The sequence below is a fragment of the Vigna umbellata genome, chromosome 8 (assembly GCF_029865625.1).
Source record: "Vigna umbellata cultivar VRB3 chromosome 8, Vumbellata_1.0, whole genome shotgun sequence".
Taxonomy (NCBI): Eukaryota; Viridiplantae; Streptophyta; class Magnoliopsida; order Fabales; family Fabaceae; genus Vigna; species Vigna umbellata.
The window spans coordinates 38,617,839-38,639,606 of record NC_142172.1 but is presented as its reverse complement, the minus strand read 5'-3'; the positions used below and the strand labels follow the sequence as shown (position 1 = coordinate 38,639,606).

General features: G+C 32.4%; 3 protein-coding genes across 3 annotated transcripts; 2 read left to right on the top strand and 1 right to left on the bottom strand.

Moving 5' to 3' along the window:
- Positions 1 to 4,522: 4,522 nt before the first annotated feature.
- Positions 4,523 to 7,236, top strand: LOC124847946 (copper transport protein ATX1). Its single transcript, XM_088097534.1, has 3 exons — positions 4,523 to 4,680; positions 5,512 to 5,587; positions 6,814 to 7,236. Exons 1-3 carry the CDS (start codon positions 4,672 to 4,674, stop codon positions 6,975 to 6,977), a joined length of 249 nt encoding a protein of 82 aa, XP_087953660.1. The 5' UTR covers positions 4,523 to 4,671; the 3' UTR covers positions 6,978 to 7,236.
- A 1,504-nt stretch (positions 7,237 to 8,740) lies between these two features.
- LOC124847944 (serine/threonine-protein kinase D6PKL2-like) lies at positions 8,741 to 11,758 on the bottom strand. The gene is made up of 2 exons (XM_047325539.2): positions 10,972 to 11,758; positions 8,741 to 9,809 (listed from the first exon to the last, which is right to left on the bottom strand). Exons 1-2 carry the CDS (start codon positions 11,589 to 11,591, stop codon positions 9,011 to 9,013), a joined length of 1,419 nt encoding a protein of 472 aa, XP_047181495.1. The 5' UTR covers positions 11,592 to 11,758; the 3' UTR covers positions 8,741 to 9,010.
- Positions 11,759 to 13,406: 1,648 nt separating this feature from the next.
- LOC148194646 (uncharacterized) lies at positions 13,407 to 15,705 on the top strand. The gene is made up of 2 exons (XM_088097256.1): positions 13,407 to 14,517; positions 14,897 to 15,705. The coding sequence occupies exons 1-2, from the start codon at positions 13,407 to 13,409 to the stop codon at positions 15,703 to 15,705; spliced, it is 1,920 nt and encodes a 639-aa protein (XP_087953382.1).
- The last annotated feature ends 6,063 nt before the right edge of the window (positions 15,706 to 21,768 follow it).

Below are 21,768 nucleotides of genomic sequence, written 5' to 3'. Positions count from 1 at the left end.
GAATGAACTAATTTAAATTTTCACTAAAATTTAAGGGACCGTAAATATATTTAACCCTTAATTATAATTAATTTAATACTAAAAATAAAAAATATTAAATAAAATAATTAAGCTTAACAAATGAGTAAATAATAAAACCAATCTTCCTTTAATTGCTCTTGCAATCCATCTAATTTCTCTTATTTTTCATTTTTATATCACAACCAATATATAAGTGTAGATTAAATTAAAATAGTGATACAATTCAAAACAATTAATGCCTTTTAAGTTTTAACAATAATAAACAAATAAAATAATTTTTGTAAAAATAATCAATAATTAAAAATATTATACGTTTCATTGTTTTCAACCTTTCTTTTTTAACTCAAAAAACATTTGCATACGTTAAGAAAATTAAGTTTTTAATAATTTTGTGAGTGTGACTTTTGATAAAAGACGCGTTAATGTAAATGTGAATTTTGTGAGTTTTTAATAAATTCAATCCAAATATTAAAAAATAGAAGAAGAAAATAGACAATAAAATTTATGGAGGTGAAAGAGAAGTATTGATCATGCTTGCTAAAGCAGACAAAAGAATAAATCAAAAAGGAGTTATTAAAGAAGTAAATAATGTATAGAGACGCATTTAATGCACATATGCGTTACGTATTAGGATTAGATGTTTTATACAGAAGCGCATTTACTACACATATTTTCAAAACGTATATTTGCTATGGATGACATTGTCGTAGATTGGCCCGCAAGTTTGCTGTAAAAAATTGTATAAATAGGTTACATATATAAGTAGGTCAATTTACACAGGTTTATTTTCCATGATGAATTAAGTGTGGATTAGTCTGATTCATTCTATAACTTTAATTTTTTTTATATTTTATAATATTGTTTATGTGTTGAATATAATTAAATATTCTTATTGATTATTTGTTTTATTAATATTATATATGTATATGCATAAATCTAAATATTCGTTTTAATATATATTTTTATTGTTTCTTACTTGTAGTTAATAATAATTTTTAGTCTTATTTTTTTATACTTGCATATTCTTATTTTTACAACATACTCAAAGTTGATATTGAAAGATCATTAAAGACTTTCTATTTATATTTCTTTCAAATTTATGTGAGTTGACTTATAAATCTGAATCAAACTTATTAACCTAACTCCTATAAGTTAATTCGTATCTTTTACTTATCGACAAACCAAAATAAAGTAAAACAATTTAGACAGATACCTTTCGTTTTTATTCCATTCCTCTAAAACTTTATCCCGAATTATCAAAATTTGATTTAATTCATTTTTTTCATGATTGATTATAGAATTAACATTGATTTTCTCTAACATGAGAGAGACTGCTTAGAGTTAGATTTGGTAATAAATTTTATGATTTTGAATTAATTAAGAAGTAAGTCTTTGATGTTTTGATTACATTAAGCTAAAATTTTGAATTTTCTCGTAATTTTGTTTTCTACCTAATGTATCTAACATATTTAGTTTCAATAATTGAAATAGAGACAAAGAACAGAGTTTTTGCTTTAGAGAAACTTCACTCAAAACATTTTCTAAAATTCATAATTTAATTATTTATTTTTGTAATTTAAAAAGTTGTTGTATAAAGTTTTAATTTATCATACCATTTATACATTACTACAAACAATACATTTTATATCAATTATACAAAAACTATTACATTGCATAACAATATCATTCTTATCTCAGTTTAACCTATTTAACTGATGTATAAGTAATTTAAGAAAAAAAAAACACATTACATTGGTTCTGTGTTGCAATCGATATTATATCTCCTTACGAGAAACATATTATTACATATGTTGTATCTACGAACCAAAGTGTTGGAAGTCCGTCCCACATTGACTAGAGATAAGGCCAATTCATAGTTTATAAGTGGGTGCAAACCTCATCCTACAAGTCGGTTTTGTGAGGTTGAGTTAAACTTAAAGTTCACTTCTAACATGGAATCAGAGTCATGATTAGAGTCTATCCGATTTTGTGGGGTTGACTTAGGCTTAAAGTCCACTTCTAACCCAAAGTAATATGTTTTCATTGGTATAGTCCATAATTGATGTAATATGTGTTATTTAAAAAAAGTTGGCTATATTCAATATAACATTAAAGAAATATGTTTTCATATTATATCCACACAAATAACAATTACTATTTTTTAATTGTTAAAAAAATTTCGTATTATCAAATTTCTTCAATTGTGTTAATTTCTTACTAATCTTTCTTTGAGAATATATGAAATACAAATTAAAGAATACTAACACATACTATAATACGCACGCAATGCATGATATAATAACTACATTCACAACTTTCACGTTACTTATGACACTAATTATAAAATCCAACAAAATTAGTTTATTAGAAAACTAAAACAAAAGAATTTTAATAATATAACTAAATTACTAAATACCTTAAGAAAAATTCAAAGTAAACAATGTGACAATGACATGATTAATTCCACTGAAAATAAAAACTATTAGTGATGTAAGATACATTATATTAAAAAAAAATAAAAATAACATTTGAAATTAAAACACACATTTGCATCATAACTTAAATTTCATGTGTGCATTTGACTTTTTATGTTTATGATGCAATATATGAATATGAAATAACAAGTAACAAAAGAAAAATGTGTTCTGGGGGTTACGGTGACTAAATTTGGCCTTTTTCACCCTTCATTAAATTATGTCACATTAAATTTATTAAATTTATAAATACGTTAACAAAAAAAAATACATTTTTAAAATTATTTAAAATATTAAAATTAAAATATTACTAGTGTCATTTTATATTTATATTTGTTATAGTTTTAAAAATTATAAGTTTAAAATAAAGAAATTAAAATTAAAGGTATAAAATAAGATTAATTTCAATATTTAGATAGAGTGGTTTGTGTATAAATTTTATAAATTTTTTTAACATGTATAATTTAACATAAATATATAAAAATTTAAATAAGTTTAAATATTAATTTAGTTTCATTTTAGAAGAAAAATCATTTGAATTAAATTGAGTCGAAATTTTAAATATAAAAACTAAATTAAATATAAAATATTGTCATGTGACATTAACCTTTATACCTGATACTATATCAACACGTGACACGATGATATATGACAAAAAATTAAAAATGAATTAAAATACCATGAACTTAGATCTAATATATACAAACACAACCTTAACTTCAACTTAACAAAATTGACTTAATTGAATATTTTTTAAAAACTAAAATATTTAATTGTACCAAATAAGAATTATGGGTATAATTTAGTTTTTAAAACAAATTAAAATATCAAAAGTGAAACTCAGCCTGGTTAAAAAGATAAAATAAAAAGAAATATTTTTATTGAGTAACAACTTAATTTAAAAAGGTGATTACTAAAGAGTAAAATTGAAAAAAAAACATTAACACTAAAAATGAATCTCTTTATATAACAATGTAGTACAGAGTAATATGGATAATTAATAACTTTGATATATTTTAATAAAATAAACTAATTAATTTTATTAATAAATATAATTATATTAAAAATTTTTATATTAAGGATTTGATAAAAGGTTTTTATTTTATTTTTTTCAGTTTGAAAAAGACACCTTTGTAAAAAAAATTACAGACTCATAGGTTTTTTTTACCAAACTAATGTTTTTTTTTGTCAAAGTTATCAAAATAGACAATTTTAAAAGGAATTACACGTATATAGATAAATTGTGTCATCTTTATGACTTGATTGTGAAACAGTTGCATAAAAATAACACGACTTTAATGAAAAACACTTCAAAAATATAGAATGATTTTAGTTCAGTGTATTTTAAACTGAAATTGTGATAAAATAACATAACTTTAGTTTAATTTTGGCTTAGTATTCCAGTTTCACTCGAAAATGTCAAATTAGTCCATCGTTTAAAAAAAGCGTCAATTACGTCCTCACTTAATAAAATTTGCATCAATGAAATCCCTTCCGTTAAATCCGTACAAACGGCGTTAATTATTTTTCTCTTTCTTCTACTTCCTCAATTAACGTCGTTTGTACGGATTTAACGGAAGAGATTTCATTGATGCAAATTTTATTAAGTGAGGAGGTAATTGACGCACTTTTTAAAGGATGGACTAATTTGACATTTTTTTAGCGAAACTGGGGACAAAATAGGGTATTAAGCCTTTAATTTTTGTAAAAATGACGTTAAAATAGTAAAATTTCAACTTAAAATACTCTGAATAAAATCATGTTAAATTAATCTTAATTAACTTAAAAAATATCTTGAATTAAAGTTGTGTTCACAATGAAATTGAGCACCTTAACGCATTCGAATATTTTAAAAAGTTATCCATTTAATAAATTTAAAAAATAAAAATTACACCAATTTGATAAAAAAAAAAAGCGTAGAATTGGGAGTTTACGTGGCGACAGACGTAACGCGTAAGAGTTGACGTTGCTCAACAGAAGAAGGAGCTATGGTCAATTGAACTAAACCTTACCCAATCTAACCCACACCACCCAACTTTCTTCCTTCCCTTTTGACCTTTCTTCCATATTTCCCTATAAAACCAACTCACTCCTCCCTCTCTTCCCATTTTATCCGTTCTATCATTTTCCCTCTTCTCATTTATTTCATTTCCTCTTTTGTCCTTCATCTCTAACCATGTCTCAGGTACATCTACACCTTCTCCATTTCAATTTTATCTTTCTCTTCTCTTTCCCTCAATTTTGCTTCTGTAATTCCCCCTTTTCTGATTCGCCTTCTCCTTATTTGACCTAGACTTTTATAGCTCAAAATTTATCAGATATCTGGAATTATTGTTTATACATGCATTTGATGTTCATCAACCACTGCTTTTCCTGTCAAGTATCGCAGAATTTTGCATTCATCTCTATATCTGTTTTTGAACTCTACGTTCCTGATTATATTCTCTATCAATTAATCTCGGGAACAGCTGAATTGAAGTATTATGTGTTATTTTGCCCAAAGTTCAAATCTAATACTATATATGATCCGCCCTTTCTTGTTTGCTTAGAATTTTGGCTTTTAGCGTGTTTTTCTTGTTTTCTGTCAGCTATGTTATCATAGTTTATGTGGGATTTTACTATATATGAAGGATCTTCTCACGCATTTAAAAGTCTTTGTCCGATGCAATCATGGTCAAACTTTTTCGTTCTGTTTTCTGTTAAAGCTTGTAAACGTAGCATTCAATTTGTATTTTCAGGCTTTAAACCTGAATAAACGTGATTTATGCAGCTACTTTTACCTTTAGCAGCAAAGATGAAATGGATGAAATTTGCTATATCTGTATCTGATTTCCTTTTCTGCTCTCGTCCTCCATGCCCCCACTCCCGTTTTTCCTTTGTAATTGGTTATTTTGTTTCTTAAGTTCAAAGCATAAATGTATTTCTTCTATGTTGGGGTGTTGGGGGTTTAAGAATTAAGATGGTTATTTGTTCTTTCCTCTCCCCCTTAATCTGAACTTTTTCATTATGAGTACAGACCGTCGTCCTCAAAGTTGATATGTCATGCCAAGGATGTGTTGGTGCAGTGAAGAGAGTTCTTGGAAAATTGGATGGTAATCAAATACGTTGGATTGAAAATGCATTTATATTTTTCTTAGCAGCATTCTAATTAACTGTTTGTGCAAACTTTCTCTAGTATTCTCAATATCGACCTGAAAATGTTTATCTTACACAACCATTTTGCTTTGTAGTTCTGTGCCTTTTGTTATTTTGTGTCAATTCTGTTACCAGCATGACATGAAGTATCGTATCAATGTATCTTAAGCTATCCTCTTGGATTAGTTTTCCTCTTAATTCATTATCTCTTTGTAATGGTTACCATATATCCTTATATTATCATGAATTGTTGTTGGTTCCCCTAATTTGCTTGGATTGTTACTATTATAAACAGGGTTAGTGGAAAAAGTTACACGATCATATCAAATACAAAAACATATTAATACATGATGATAAATCTTGTTAATATCGATTAAGCTTTTTATTATCCTTTAGATCAATTTAGGATGATACTTTTAGCTCAGGGATAAGGTTAAATAACTCAAAGTTATTGTTGATACTCTTCTGTCTTAATTTTCTCTGTCCTGTTAGACTCTGATTGTTTGATCATGTGGGTTTCGTGTTTGTGATTAATTCATGGAAATCATCAATAGTACCTTGCTTAGGTTTTTAGTGATTCTATTACTGGAATGTAACACTGAATTTGACGTTGTTTACATATAGAAACATTGGCAGCCTTGTTTAGGCGATATTTTATCGTAATTCATTCTATTTATGATCTTGAAAATACAGTTTTCATATTCTGGCCTTATTTTATGTACGTCATATGTACTTGTTTTGGGTGTTATGATTTAGCTTCGGAGCACTTTGAAATGATTTTCTTGAAATTCCCTTCATGGTGATATGTGCTGTTTCTCTTCTTCATGCCAAGTGGCAACTTATCTAATAATCCTTTAATCCACTTTTGAAACATGTTTGAATATTTCACCAAGCAAAAAGAAAGCCTTTTGATTCTTTAAATCAACACCTTCTCTAACATAATAAAAGTTCTATATTTCCGATAGAAAAGGTCTTAAAGGCACTGTTAACTTGTATCCAAACAGACCCTATATAATGCTAGTTTCAAAGCTTGCATGTTTCTATGATTTCCCATGGTACAAGAATATGAAGTATACATGCGAAGACGAATTGTAATTATGGATTAAAGTCATTGTCATGACAGCATACCAGCCATAGTTCCTCTTCTAATGTTGTAGAATAATAAGTGGGATCTTATTTGCAGGTGTGGAATCATATGACATTGATTTGAACGAAAAGAAGGTGGTAGTGAAGGGAAATGTCCAGCCAGACACAGTTCTGGAGACCGTGTCCAAAACAGGGAAGAAGACAACCTTCTGGGAAGGTGAAGCACCAGCATCTGAAACTAGCACAGTAACTGCTTCCTAGAACACTTGGCTCTATTATGTGAGGACGAAGTAGCTATGTGAATAAAATACCATTTGGTGGACTCGAAATAACGATGAACTCGTCATCGTGTCACAGCAGACTGCTGTATATTACTGTTTTTCTCATCTGTGATACTGTATTAGTGTGGTTTTAACTTCCTTCGTCTTCGTTCCCACTCATTTTCTTCTTTCTGTCAATCAATACAAACTGCAAATATTTCCAAAGTCATCCGTCAGTGGAACTATGTTTTTTTTTCTCATTGATATTCTCCTTTAAAAGCAATTAAAAACATTTTATGGTCCATTTTCTTACCTAAGTTGCATATTATGCTAGCTCGCGAACAGAGTGTGATTTATGGAGGATGTTCAAGCAAAACAGTAAAAAAATAGCAGAACTGCTGAAAAAAATTATACTTAATTTATATTAAATTGATTTATCAATACAATTGGAAAATACCAGAAAAAATGATAATGCTTGTAGCTCCAGATCCAGAAATAGTTTATGCATTCACGTCCTAGTAGCTACTGAACCGGTCTTAAACTCTCCTATATACGTATTCCACTGGGAAAAAACATGTAAAGTATTATCGAGAGGTTCGATCACAAAGGGCCGACGTGTAAAGATAAAGAAAGATGTTTTATATTTGCTTTAAAATCATGGTTTTTATTAGGATAATGGTATTTTGAGAACATTTCTTTATAACATTTTAACATTATAAAATCATAAGCTACTGTTAAAAAATTTCTTGAGAAATTATAATATTTAGATAACTGGAACGACTACTGTTCTTTATTTCTTTAGTCCTTCACTTTAGTTCTTTTTCCTTTAACTTACCGCAATAATAGAATAGGTCATAATTATTTTTATTTTAAAAGAGTGATAAAACAAAGCTTTTATGGTTGATGGAGAGGAGTGGTTTTCACGTCACAAAAGAATGATTTACAGTCTTAAATGGAAGAACCGCAGGATTCTGGAAGGAGAATCACAGGCTGAGAAAAAAATGGTGCTTTCCATGGCTATTTTTTGCTGAATTTTTACTATTCTTAAATTTATATACAATTTCTTTGTATAACATTTGTATAGATGAAGTTATTAATATATATTACGAAATATAAAGAGAAAATGCATGTTATATAAATTATTGTGTAAACAATATAACTAATTTTATGAAAAGTAGTTCTTTTCTTTCCAAACAATACTTTATTCGAAACGTGATTTAGGAAAATAATAATACTTTCTTCTATTGAAAACCATTGATATCTAAATATAGTATTATACGTTCAACTAATTCGAATACGATACCTAATTCAATTTCAACCAATAACTCAGAAAAGTTTGTACTTTGCAGTTTCATTGCATAGTTTTTTTTTCTTACCAGAATTGCAACCACCACAGACACCGTGAATCTAAATCAAAACAAAAAAACCGAGATTTAAAAAACTAAGTAAAATACATTTGGCGGTTGAAATGGTTGGCCCACCAACCAACAACAGCATCTGTTGAGAAACAATAATTGATGTGGGCAAGCGAACAAGAGGAAGTGAGAAAGAATTGCCTTTCTTATATTCGAATCTTCTTATGTTCCCTTTCATATTATCAGACACATCATTATAAAAAGCAAACTAAGTAAAATATTAATGATGATAGGTTTTATATTCCATGATTATGTCTACGTCTTTTACTTTTATAACATGGAATCTAATTCCTGGGTCAAAGACGAAATGGCATATATCCAATGAATAACTGGAAATCATTTATCCTCCCCATTCTATAAATTAAATAAAATTGTTAATTACACCAATTCCAGTTTTATAACTGTAATTAATTACACCAACGCAACTGTTAATTACACAAACATGGTTTTGTAGTTTTAGTAAAATCCCACAGCAGTTGTCTGAGTTGAAGTTGTATATGAGCAGTTTGAGTTGTATGGATGGTCATAAGTATGTATATATATATATAAAAGTGGGATTATATATATATAAAAGTGGGATTATATATATATATATGAATATATATAGAGAAAGAGAGTTCTAATAGAAGTCTACGGTATTGGTTGTGCAATTATAGAGTCGAACCAATTCCTTGCACTTGTCTGATGCAGGGATGTATGGAGGGGTAGCACACCTTAACAATGCCCAATTAACTCCATTGAAGAAGGGGTGGTGCTTGATTGCTAGGGCACCCATTGTTGAACCCAGTCTCATTGTTGAGTCCTTCACCAACAGTTGTGATATCAAATCCCTAGCTGCTCCTGGGATCATTGGCTCCTTAGGGAACTCAAGGGCACGTGCCACTATGTTCGCTAGGGTTAGCTCATGCTCAACCCCTTTGAAGGGTGTCATCCCGTAGAACAGTTCAAAAATGAATACTCCCAGTGTCCACCAATCAACGGCGTTACCGTGACCCTCCCCGGAAATCACTTCCGGCGCCAAGTACTCATGGGTCCCAACGAACGACGTCGACCGAATTTCTATTGGCTCCGCCACGATCTCCACCGACCCACACCGCGATGACCTCTTGCTACGACCGCGTTTCGGGTGGAAGCATGGGACAGATGGCACAATGCAATTTGGCAGCATGCAGGATGACATGGCGGGGGCGCATTGGTTCTTGGAATGGTCGTTGGAACAGGTGTTGCAGGGTGGATCTTGATCGAACACGATCTGAGCCGTTGATGTTGTGTCGTCGCCTTTCAGTGAGAGGTCAAAGTCAGTGAGCATTACGTGACCGTCCGATCTTATGAGCACATTTTCAGGCTTCAAATCACGGTATATTATCCCCATCATGTGTAGGTACTCCAAGGCAACCACAACCTCAGATGCGTAGAACCTGTAACCACAACCCTCAAGTCAACATAACATGGTGGAATTGTTATTATCGGCATGTATTATTTTGGTATATCAGCATCATAATTTTATTACCATCAATTTCTCCAATAATTAAATCATGCAGGGTCCACTTTTGAATAATCATACCCATTATTTTAAAATTTGACCATGCAAAACGTCATCAACTTCTATTTTTGCATAATTTTTCAAATATATTTTGATGAAGACGTACGAGCACTATCTGTAATTTTTAGAGAAATAAAACCTTTTGACTAAATCCAAAAGCTGAATTACTTGTTTATGCAATAGTTTAAGATGGAGGTTCCATCCTAAAAGTATTTAAATCTGTTCAAGCTCAGAAACGACGAGATATAGGAATGCTCTAAAATTTGTTTATTATCAGTATTACTTTGGCAATCCGATAATGGTTACTGGTTAAGTGGGGGAGGCACTAAATTATTATTTGGTGCACGACGGACACACCAAAAGCCTTCGTGGGCTCACCATCAAAGGCATCAAAGGAGACATGAATTGAATCTAATGGCCCACAGCCAATGAAATTATGAGCAGATTAAACCAACTCAACTCAAACCCAAAGACCTATCCCAACTTTCCCATCACAAACTGCATCACCAACTCATCCAAAGAAGCCAAATAAACATGCGCGCTCTCTCTCTCTCTCCACCCTCTCCACTACTATATTATAAATTTTCATTTTCCTTACATTAGCGTTGATGTATGAAACATCAACATACCCAGTTACCCATTGTTAATTCAGTTACAAATCCCACTGACATCTCAAACAGTAACTGTTACCTATTAACTTTTCTTTCTATTTATTACGCACCGATTTATATTATAACAACGTATAAATGAAAGAAACAAATTACTCGACCAAATTATTCTCTGCATGCATGTGTTCATTCATCATCTAAAATTGCAATCTCTTGCGTTCAATAAAAAACACACAAAAAAAGTATCGCATAATTCAACACTAAACATATTCAAGGTGTCAACTAATTTCTGCATCTCATGTAATGTAACCATTAACAGTTCCGACCGACATGTGATCATTTTTGTTCCCACGCCGCTTCAAAGTGTAACAGGATCACATGCAGATTAAATAGGGAGAGTTAAAGAAGAGAAAGGAGAGACAGACGGACCTGACGGCGGCGTGGTGGAAGCGTTTATCGGGCTGCCGCTGGCGGAGGACGTGGAGGTCGCCGCCGGGGCAGAACTCAGTCAGGAGGCAAGACCAGCGCGGGGAATCGAGCGACGCGTAAAGAGTTGGCAAAAAAGGGTGATCCACCGCTTGCAGAATCTCTCTCTCAACCTTTGCCCTCGTGTCTTTGTTCCTGGCCACGAGTTCCTTCTTGTCCATCACCTTTGCCGCGAACAGGCACCCGTTCGAGCCCTTCAGCTCCACCAAGTACACGCTTCCGATATCGCCGCTCCCCACTCGCTGCACAAACCGGAGGTCACCCAATCCCAGGGTCCCGCCGCCGCGCTCTATGGCTTCCCAGCAGGGGTCCGACGACGGTGCGTGGTTCCTGGCGGAGAACGTCCACTCCGCGCCCGCGGTGGTGGCAGGGTTGTCGGAGTCGTCCTCGGCGGAGGAGTGCATTGTGTCGCTAATGATTCTAACAATAACTGCAGTAATAATAATGGAGTTGGAGTTTGCTGTGTTGTGCGTGAGAGAGAGAGAGAGAGAAAGAGGTGTGCGTGTGGGGGGAAATAGAGAGTTGAGTTTTGTGAAGGGAATGAGAGAAGGAGGTGGGGGCATAATGGGCCGGCAGTTTATTATTGGGCCATCTGGTGCCTTTACACTAAATAGGCCACTGGGTCAAAGGGCCCATCTGCTTCAATTTTTTCTCTATTTTTTTTTTGTTTTTTTGTCTTTTTATAGTATTGATCATCAATTCTCATTCACGTATGAACAAAAGTAGTAACGTGGGGGAGACACTACCAATTGCGAACGGGAGAACATGTTGATTTTGTCAAGTGTCAATGAAAACGCATCGAAAGAGTTAAATTTTACGAATCTAAACTGTAACTAGTTTTATTCAACTGTAATTATTACCCTTAACTCCCATCTAATTAAAGAGTTATTTTTCATATTTTGTAATGTCCACTGACAGTTTAACTTAACAATGTGTTTAAAGAAAATCGAACCACGACCCTACGACATCATTAATAGATAATAGTGGTTCTTTACTTTAAACAACAACGATTACATGCCCGATCTTCTTTTATTCAGAAGATTATCAAATAAAGTGAGAGCTTTAATTATTCTTAAAAAAATAGCCATTAAAACAGATAAATCTTATTCAAAACACACGCGAATCTCTATTGCGACAGACAGGGGACCGTGACACCCACCCAAAAAAAATTAAATATTTAACAAATCTGTCGAAGCAAAAAAAAAAAAAAACAATAACACTATGCAAATTGGAGATCAAAATTATTAAGGGACAAATAAAAGAATAGGTTTCTTTCAAACCTTTCATTTCTAATTTTATTTTTAAATAGTTTTTTGAAATTGTAGTTGATTTAATAAGTTCTTTCCAAAACTAAAAGGAGAGGTAAAGAAGATTAAATGAAACACTGAAATTGTGGATTAATTTGGGTCCCTTTATCTTTCAATTTTTTGTGCTTTAACTTGAATGAAATGCAAAGATTTTTTTTTTCCCGTTAAATTACTTTTTAACTTTTATACTTTCCATATGTTATTGAATAGGTTCTTATGGTTGATTGTTTTTAATATGCCTATATCTCCATATAATTACAATGGAGGGCTATATCACTAAATACTTTAGTGAGCCATTAAACATGTCACGTTGTTTTTTTTTTAAATGACAAAAATTAACTTTTTACAAAAATGCTTTACATACATTTCTATAAGTAAAATCCCTTACATACATGGATTTTTTTTATCTCCGATAATTAACTTGTATAACTTAAAATAAAATAAATTATTAATATCGTTAAAGTGTTTTTACAAACAAATGTTTGAAAACAAAAATGTAATATGTAATGTTTTTATAATTATTAGCGTTTGAGAAAACGTTTGAAAGAGAATTTCTCATTATGATTGGAGAAAAGAACACACTGTAGAAGAGGATGAAAACTTTTATTAACATATAATATTTCTATTTGGAAGAAAGTATTACATTTGTCCCTCCCTTTCCAATAAATTTTTCTCCCGCATCTTAATTGCTTTGAAAAGCTTTCATTTTACTTACTTGTTTCTTCGATCTCTTCACTTTTCTCTTCTACGCCACCACCATTTGAAGCTCCCAAGGTCGCCGGATCATCGCGTCACCACTGATCTCCTTCGCCCTCTGGAAGAAGCCTCTGGAATGCTCCGTTCTCTCTCTTCATTTGCATAGATAGTGTTTTGACACGTCTGCGGAGATGTCTCAATCTCACGGTCTTAATTGTGTTGTGGGCCGCCTAACATTGGGCTTCTTCTCTCTGCACACCATTTGGGCTTCGGCTTAATATGGTATCAGAGCAGGTCTAGTGCCTGCTCTGCTTCCGCTCTGCCTGCTGACTTTCTTGGTTAATTCTTGGACTGGTTTGCACAGCTTTAGGCCTCATGGAACAGGCTGAGTTCAACAACCCATCCAGCCCTTACTATCTACACCCAGGAGAGAATCCTGGACTTACTCTCATCACACAAACTCTAAGCGAAAACAACTACTCATCTTGGAGTAGAAGCATGAGAAGAGCTTTGCTCTCCAAGAACAAAGTGAAATTTATTGATGGGACCATAAAGAAACCCCAGAAAAATGACATTCGGTACGATGCATGGGAAAGGTGCAACATGATGATATTGTCTTGGATAACCAAGACCCTTTCTCCACAAATTGTCGAGAGTGTCATATACGTGGAAGAAGCAAAAGAATTATGGCATGAACTGAAAGAAAGATTTTCTAAAGGTGATCATTTCAAGATTTCGGACCTCCTCCAAGATATACACTCCATTAGACAAGGGGAGAGGGGAGTCAACCAATTCTTTACAGATTTGAAGATTCTGTGGGAAGAATTAGAGTCCTTGAGACCCATACCCACCTGCACATGCAAGATACCATGCAGTTGTGCTCTTTCAAAGGTTTTCTTGAAGTATAGAGAAATGGAGCATGTGATATGTTTTCTAAAGGGATTGAATGACTCTTACAACACTGTTAGAACACAAATCATCCTAATGGATCCCCTTCCAAACATCAATCGGGTCTTCTCACTTATCATGCAACAGGAAAGACAAGAAAAACATGGGTCAACTGATGCTAAAGTCATGGTTAATACTGCTGACAGAAACAGCCAGTGGAAAGGCCAAGGACGGGGACCTGGATTGCGTGGTCAAGGAAGAGGAAGAGGCAGAAATCCTAACCATGGCAAGCAATGCTCTTATTGCAACAAGATGAACCACACGGTTGATGAGTGCTACTTTAAACATGGATACCCACCTTGGTACAAGAAAGCAGAGGGCAGTCAAGACAGAAAGAATGAGTGGAGTTCAGCCAATGCTTGCCAGAACACCACTGAACCAAATGGAAATCAGAAAGCACAGTCCAATAATAACAACAATATTTTCAACTCTCTCACTGCAGAACAGATACAGAAGCTGCTTAGATTGATAGACAGAGATGATGAATCAACCCACAAGATTAATCAAATTCAGAGGGCTGACAGTGCAGATAAACAAGGTAATTCCTCCTGGATTATTGATACTGGTGCCACTGACCATGTGACACATGATAAAATAAATTTTATCAATTCTACCAAATAAAACCTATATCTGTTAGATTACCTAATAACACTGTCTTAACTGCTAAACATGCTGGCACTGTACAATTATCTAAGGATCTTGTCATTTTCAATGTTCTATATATTCCTGAATTTCATTTCAATTTGATCTCAGTTCAAAGTCTTATCAAAGACTTGAATTGTAATCTAACTTTCTCATCCAAAACTTGCCCCCTTCCTATTTAAATCTCAAAATTTTTGGATGCTTGTGCTTTGTCTCTACTCTTGAACATAACAGAAACAAACTTGACCCAAGAGCTAGAAAAACTGTTTTTCTAGGCTATAGACCTGGTGTCAAGGGATATCTTGTACTTGACATAAATTCCAAAGAGCTTTTTATAAGCAGAAACGTGGTTTTCCATGAGAACATTTTTCCTTATATGAATCTGCAAGACAACAATACTAATTCACCTACTGGAAAGGATACAACCAACTCTCTTAGCGATCTCCTAAGAGATCACTATCACAAGGACACTGACATACATGACGAGCCTGATGGTTCTGGGCAGGAAAATGCACAACAGCTCACTGTTAGTGAGGACAACAGTGACAGTGTGGGAGATAATCAAGATGTCCAATTGCAAAGAAGGTCAAATAGACCCAGAAAAGCTCCTGACTATCTTAAAGATTATGTCCATCAGGTCAATCAATCCCTATCTCTGAAAAATAATCTTAAAACACCTTACCCGATATCCAACCTGTTATGCTGTGATAATCTTTCAGGGAGACACCTAAAATATACCATGGCTGTCACTGGTAGCAAGGAGCCTAAATCCTACAGTGAGGCAAAAGGCATGAATGAATGGGTAGAGGCAATGCAGAGAGAAATTAAAGCCCTGCAAGATAATGACACATGGGCCCTGACCCAGCTGCCTCCAGGGAAGGCTGCCATAGGATGTAAGTGGGTGTATAAAACAAAGTACAAAGCTGATGGAAGCATTGAAAGATTCAAGGCTCGGCTAGTAGCAAAAGGCTACACACAACAAGAGGGAATAGATTATCTTGACACTTTTTCTCCTGTTGCCAAACTAACCACTGTCAGATTGCTCATTGCCCTAGCGGCTTCAAACAATTGGCTTTTACACTAACTAGATGTTGACAACGCTTTCCTACATGGAGACCTCAATGAAGAGGTATACATGGAGCCACCCCCAGGTTTGATGGTTCACAGTAAAGGACAAGTTTGCAGACTGAGAAAATCTTTATATGGCTTAAAGCAGGCCAGTAGACAATGGTTTGAGAAACTATCATCTTTCTTAATAGCTGTTAATTATGTTCAATCTAAGTCTGACCACTCTCTGTTCATTAGAACAACACCTACCAGTTTCACTGCCCTTCTTGTGTATGTAGATGACATTGTTTTGACAGGGAACTCTATGACAGAAATCAATTGCATGAAAGAACTCTTACACAAAGAGTTTCGAATAAAGAACCTTGGTGAGCTCAAGTATTTTCTGGGTTTGGAAGTTGCCAGGTCAAAGAAAGGCATTCATTTATGCCAAAGGAAATATGCTTTGGACATACTGGAGGAGACAGGGATGTTAGGATGCAAGCCTTCCTCTACTCCTTTCCTCAGTGATACAGTTTCATTATACAGGGAGGACAGCTATCTGGAAGATCCAGGACCATATAGAAGGCTAATAGGAAAGTTACTCTACCTTACAAACACTAGGCCTGATTTATGTTTCTCAGTTAACTTACTTAGCCAATTCATGCAATCACTCACTGATCACCACTACCGTGCCATTCAACACATACTCAGGTATATTAAAGCCAAGCCCTCTGAAGGGCTATTTTTCTCTGCTGACTCTCCTATGCAGCTAAAGGCATTTAGTGACTCTGACTGGGCTACTTGCCCCAATACTAGGAGATCCACAACGGGATTCTGTATCTTCCTAGGATCATCTCTCATTTCGTGGAAGTCTAAAAAGCAGAAGACCGTTTCCCGATCATCCACAGAAGCTGAGTACAGGGCACTAGCAGCCACTGTATGTGAAATACAGTGGCTCTGCTATCTGCTACGTGATTTTCAAATCAAGGAGTCAGGGACCCCTGCTTTATATTGTGACAATAAATCTGCGAGGCACATAGCTCACAATCAAAGTTTTCACGAACGCACCAAGAACATTGAGCTTGACTGCCATGTTGTTCGTGAAAAGCTTCAGGAAGGTCTCCTCATTCTCCTTCCCGTACGATCCGACGAGCAGCTTGCTGACATCTTCACAAAGTTTCCTCATCGCGTCAAATACAAATCTATTGTTCCCAAACTTGGATTGGTAACCATACACCATCCAGTTTGAGGGGAGGCTATTGAGAATATGTAGTTTCATTACTACAGAATGGATCGAAACCCTCTCTAGGTCTTTGTTCAATGGATTCTGTTTGGGTCTTTATTACTTTCATTATTGTTACAGTTTTCAGTTAATCAGAACTCTATAAATAGAGTTCTGTTTTGTATTTTACAGATAAGAGAGATATAACAATTACAACAGTGAGAAATAAATCAGATGATGAAAAGCTTTCATTTTACTTACTTGTTTCTTTGATCTCTTCACTTTTCTCTTGTACGCCACCACCATTTGAAGCTCCCAAGGTCGCCGGATCATCGCGTCACCACTGATCTCCTTCGCCCTCTGGAAGAAGCCTCTGGAATGCTCCGTTCTCTCTCTTCATTTGCATAGATAGTGTTTTGACACGTCTGCAGAGATGTCTCAATCTCACGGTCTTAATTGTGTTGTGGGCCGCCTAACATTGGGCTTCTTCTCTCTGCACACCATTTGGGCTTCGGCTTAATAGTATTAATGGATTTTGGGCTCAGACTTACGAGAAATTGAGTTGAATGGTTTGACTAGAGAAGATATAAAAAGAATTGAAAGTGCAATAAATTTTAAAAAAAAAAACATTAATTCCGAAAAGTTTCTTACACTGTCGTTAATTCACAGTTTAAATTTATTATTTATTTGACTATAACATTTAAAGAGCATTTTAAAACAAGTATAAATATCCTATTCATGCTCTTTTTAACACAAATCCTCTTTGCAATTCACACACTCTTCCAAATCTTTACCAAAAGCATTCTTTCCCGTCGATTTTCTCTCTCTTTCTCATCAATTTTCTCTCTCTGATACTATATCTTTTGTAAAGACTCGAAATTTCGAATATAAATACTTCTAAGAAGTATAAAGAGGGAATTTATTTTTAAGGATATGAAAGTATATTTTTTCAAACATATTGTAAGTTGCATTATAGTGAAACAATTGGGCCGCTTTATCTTGTCCTTCCATAAATTTCTCTCTGCATTTTCATATTAATAAATTTTCAATTTTATTCATTTTGGATTTTAAAATTTAAAAGTTAAAATTAAATTTTAAATTATACATTAGAAAGTATAAAATGAGAATTTCATTTAATATAGAGTTGCAGGAAAAAATATATGAAGGTGCAGATATAACCTGCCAAACAATTACAACAATTGCTTTCTGCACCTATCATTTTCTTTTTACACCCATCACTTTATTTAATTTCGATTTTTGTCCTTGAAAGTTCTGTTACAAACTTGAGAGCTTTTTTACAAATTTGTCTCTACGGAGGAGATATCGTGAAAGTTTTGTGTGGTTGTGCCTTCATGGAGGTGCTCCATTTTCTGGTGTGTTTTGACAACGTTGAGCTACAACGAGTGTTGGTGTTGCTCATTCGAAGAGGTGGGCAATTTTTAGAAGATAATATTGAGGTATAGAGTATGCTTTTTCTTATGAATTTGAATGGTAATTAGGGATCATAATGGATTGGGTTGGATATAGATGCTATCTATATGTTTAACAAAAAATTTATTTTCTTACCCATTTCGTTATTAGTTGAATACACATTTAGAAAAAAATCAACAAATATTTTAAAATCACAAGTATACGTGGATACCGTAGATATTAAAAAAATATATTGTATAAATTTTAAAGTAAAATTTAAATAAAATTACAAAAAAGATATAAAATATAATAAAAATAAAACCTAATAATATATAAATTAATTTTAATTAAAATTAATTTAATAAAATATAAATTAATTTTAAATTTAATTTAATAAAATATAAATTAATTTTAAATTTAATTTAACAAAATATAAATTAAAATTTATTTTAATTTTTTACAAATAATGAATATCTAAAAATACGAATAATATATCCGATTTATTTATAAATAAATATTAAAATATCCTATACTTACTTCCAGGAATAATAAATGTCTATAAATACCACCAATTTTATCCGGTAAACACAAATATTTTTGTCACTAAGTATTTTTTTCATCTAACACTGATTGTATATTTGTTGGAAATCACAGTCTAGAAATACTGTTCCGAAAACATTATCCATAATAATTGAAGGTAGGAAACAAATTCCAAAATATTGTTTCCGATGTAGTTAATTGTTATTTCAAAATATTGTTTCCATTCTATTTAATTGGAATGAGTTTGCAGTGAGTATTTTTTTCACAAGATTTATCTTAGGGTTAAATATATATTTTATTTTTTAATTTTTATGAAAAAATAAAATTAGTTTATTTTTAAAATTTTATTCATTTTTTATAATTTTAGAAATACATAAATTTAATTTTTAAATTAAATTTATTTTATGTTTTAAACATGTTTTTTTAGTTTATATTAAAGTGAAAATATGTCTAACAGAATAAATTACTCAAATATTAGTGTTTAAAATATTAAATAAATTTAATAATATTTTATTAAAATAACTAAATTTATATATTTCTAAAATTAGGTCAAACTTTTTAAAAAGAATTAATTTTAATTTTTATTAAAAAATAAAAAAGTAAAAATATTTTTAATCTTTTATTCTATAAAGTTTAATAACCTTCTGCGAGTGCATTCCAGGTTTATATCTTTTAGGATATGCTCTTATTTTGGAGAGAAGGATGGGTGGATAATTATAAAAAAACTGATGCCATGCATTTTGACGAAATGCACAAAGAAATTTGATAAGGTGCTAGCAAGCAACATCTGTCCAAGCCCAATTGAAGATTAAACTTAGGCCTTCCCTCACTTAGTTGCAGGGACTGTGTCCTTTACATTGAAGGACTAAAACATAGGTAACTTTTTTGTAAAAATTTATACTATTTTATTAGATATGTTATAAATTAATTTATCTTTGGCTAAAATAAAAATTTAGATACGGTATAATCTAAAAATGATAGTTTGTATAACACATAATTTAATATTCCCAGTTATCTGACTTGAAAAAATGAACCCTCTCCCACCAGCCACGAACCCACCGAGCACATTGGCCACAAAGACCAAACCAGTATCATACCAACTTGCATTGCTCTGTACAGCCACAACAAAAGCTAAGTGTACAATTAATCTTAGTTCAATGTGCAATAAAAGAAACAGACTAAATAACTAAACCTGTTATGAGAAATAACATTAATTAAATCCACTCATTGCCTCACCTTTTGGTTTTCATCTAATTACATAATTCATAGTTACAACATGACACTAGTGTAGAAATAACATATAACCTCAAACGTTTAACCACTAACAAAAAAAATCTAATTTAAAATTTAGGTGACAATTTTATAAATAAAACGTCGTTAAGAAGTCATTTAAATGGGTCTCCAACGTCAAATAGGATATAGACGTTGGCTTTCCTAGGGTCAGGACGTCAAATGGTCTGCATAAAGAATCGAAAAGTCACTATTTTATTGTCTTTAGACGTCAATTACAGGCCCCGACGTCTAATTCAAATTAGACGTCGGCTCCCCCTCCACAAACGTTAAAAATGTCCGAAAATATCTCATTTTAAGCATCAATATTAATTTTTTTTACGACATAGAAGTCAACATAGATGTTGGCTCCCCACATCAGACGTCAAATCCTCTACAAAATCAGATTTGAAAGGTCACTTTTCCAGACTAAGACATCGACCCTGCTAGATCAGACCTCAAATCCTCTGCAAAATCATATTTGAAAGGTCACTCTTTCAGACATTAAGTGTCGCTCATAGAAGGGGCCGACGTCTAATACACAACAAATGTCAAATCCCCTTCCTCAGACGTCAATAAACTGTGAAAATACCCCAAAGTAGCGCCAAAATGGATTTTTTTTAGAAATTAGACGTTGGTGGTGGAAGTGGCTGACATTAAATGCCCTTTTAAACTCCAAAGCCTCAAAACGTGAGTCTCACTTTCTTTCGCGTTTTTGTTTCGTTCTCATTCAAAATTGCTGCTATCAGGTATGTTCAATTGATTTTCTTCAAGTTAATTTATTTTGCACTGATTAAATTTCATTTGCACCTCGTTTGCACCGATTAAATTTCATTTGCACCGATTAATTTTGCTTATGCTGCACAGTTTTGTGCACGAGTTCCCAAATTTTCACAGTGACATTGAGTGATTATTCTCAATTGCTTGAAACTCATAGTATATTCAATTTTATGATATATTGAAATCGTTTTTTTTTGTATGTCAGGTGTGATAATATTGTAAAAAAGAATATTTAAAAAAAGAAAAGAAATGGATATCGATTAGGAGGGATCCAACGTCAAATTAACGTCCGGAGAGGGAATCCGACGTTAAATTGACATCTCCCAATAAGATGTTGAATCTGGATTCAACGTGGAATGTGAAAAATAACCTATGTCAAAAGCTTTTTTTTTTTTTGTTACAGTGTGACAATACGCTAATGTATTGTCTTTTAGTTTCAATATTTGTACTAATTATTTATTTATTTTTATTCAAAATAATCACAATATTTATTAAAGAAAATTAATTCCGATGTTAACCTCTTTTTTATAGTATGATATAGACACCTCTTATCCTGTAAACATAAATATATTACTTTATTAAATTATATCCCTATAATGTTGATAGAATAAAAAAGAACACATTCAATTCTTCTAATAAATATTGGAACTATATTAAATAACAAAAAATCAAACAATTTTTATAAATATTAAGATTAAAAAATATTAATTAATTATGCAAAAAAAAAAGTGTGATTACATTGATTTCATAAATATAAAACGGTATTTTTTATTACTTATCATTTGTTTTCTCTTTATCCAAATGATTTTTATTTTTTCTATTTTTTACCTATTTTTTTTGTTTAGTCAATTTTTCTTACTCTATTTCTTTTCTTGCTTA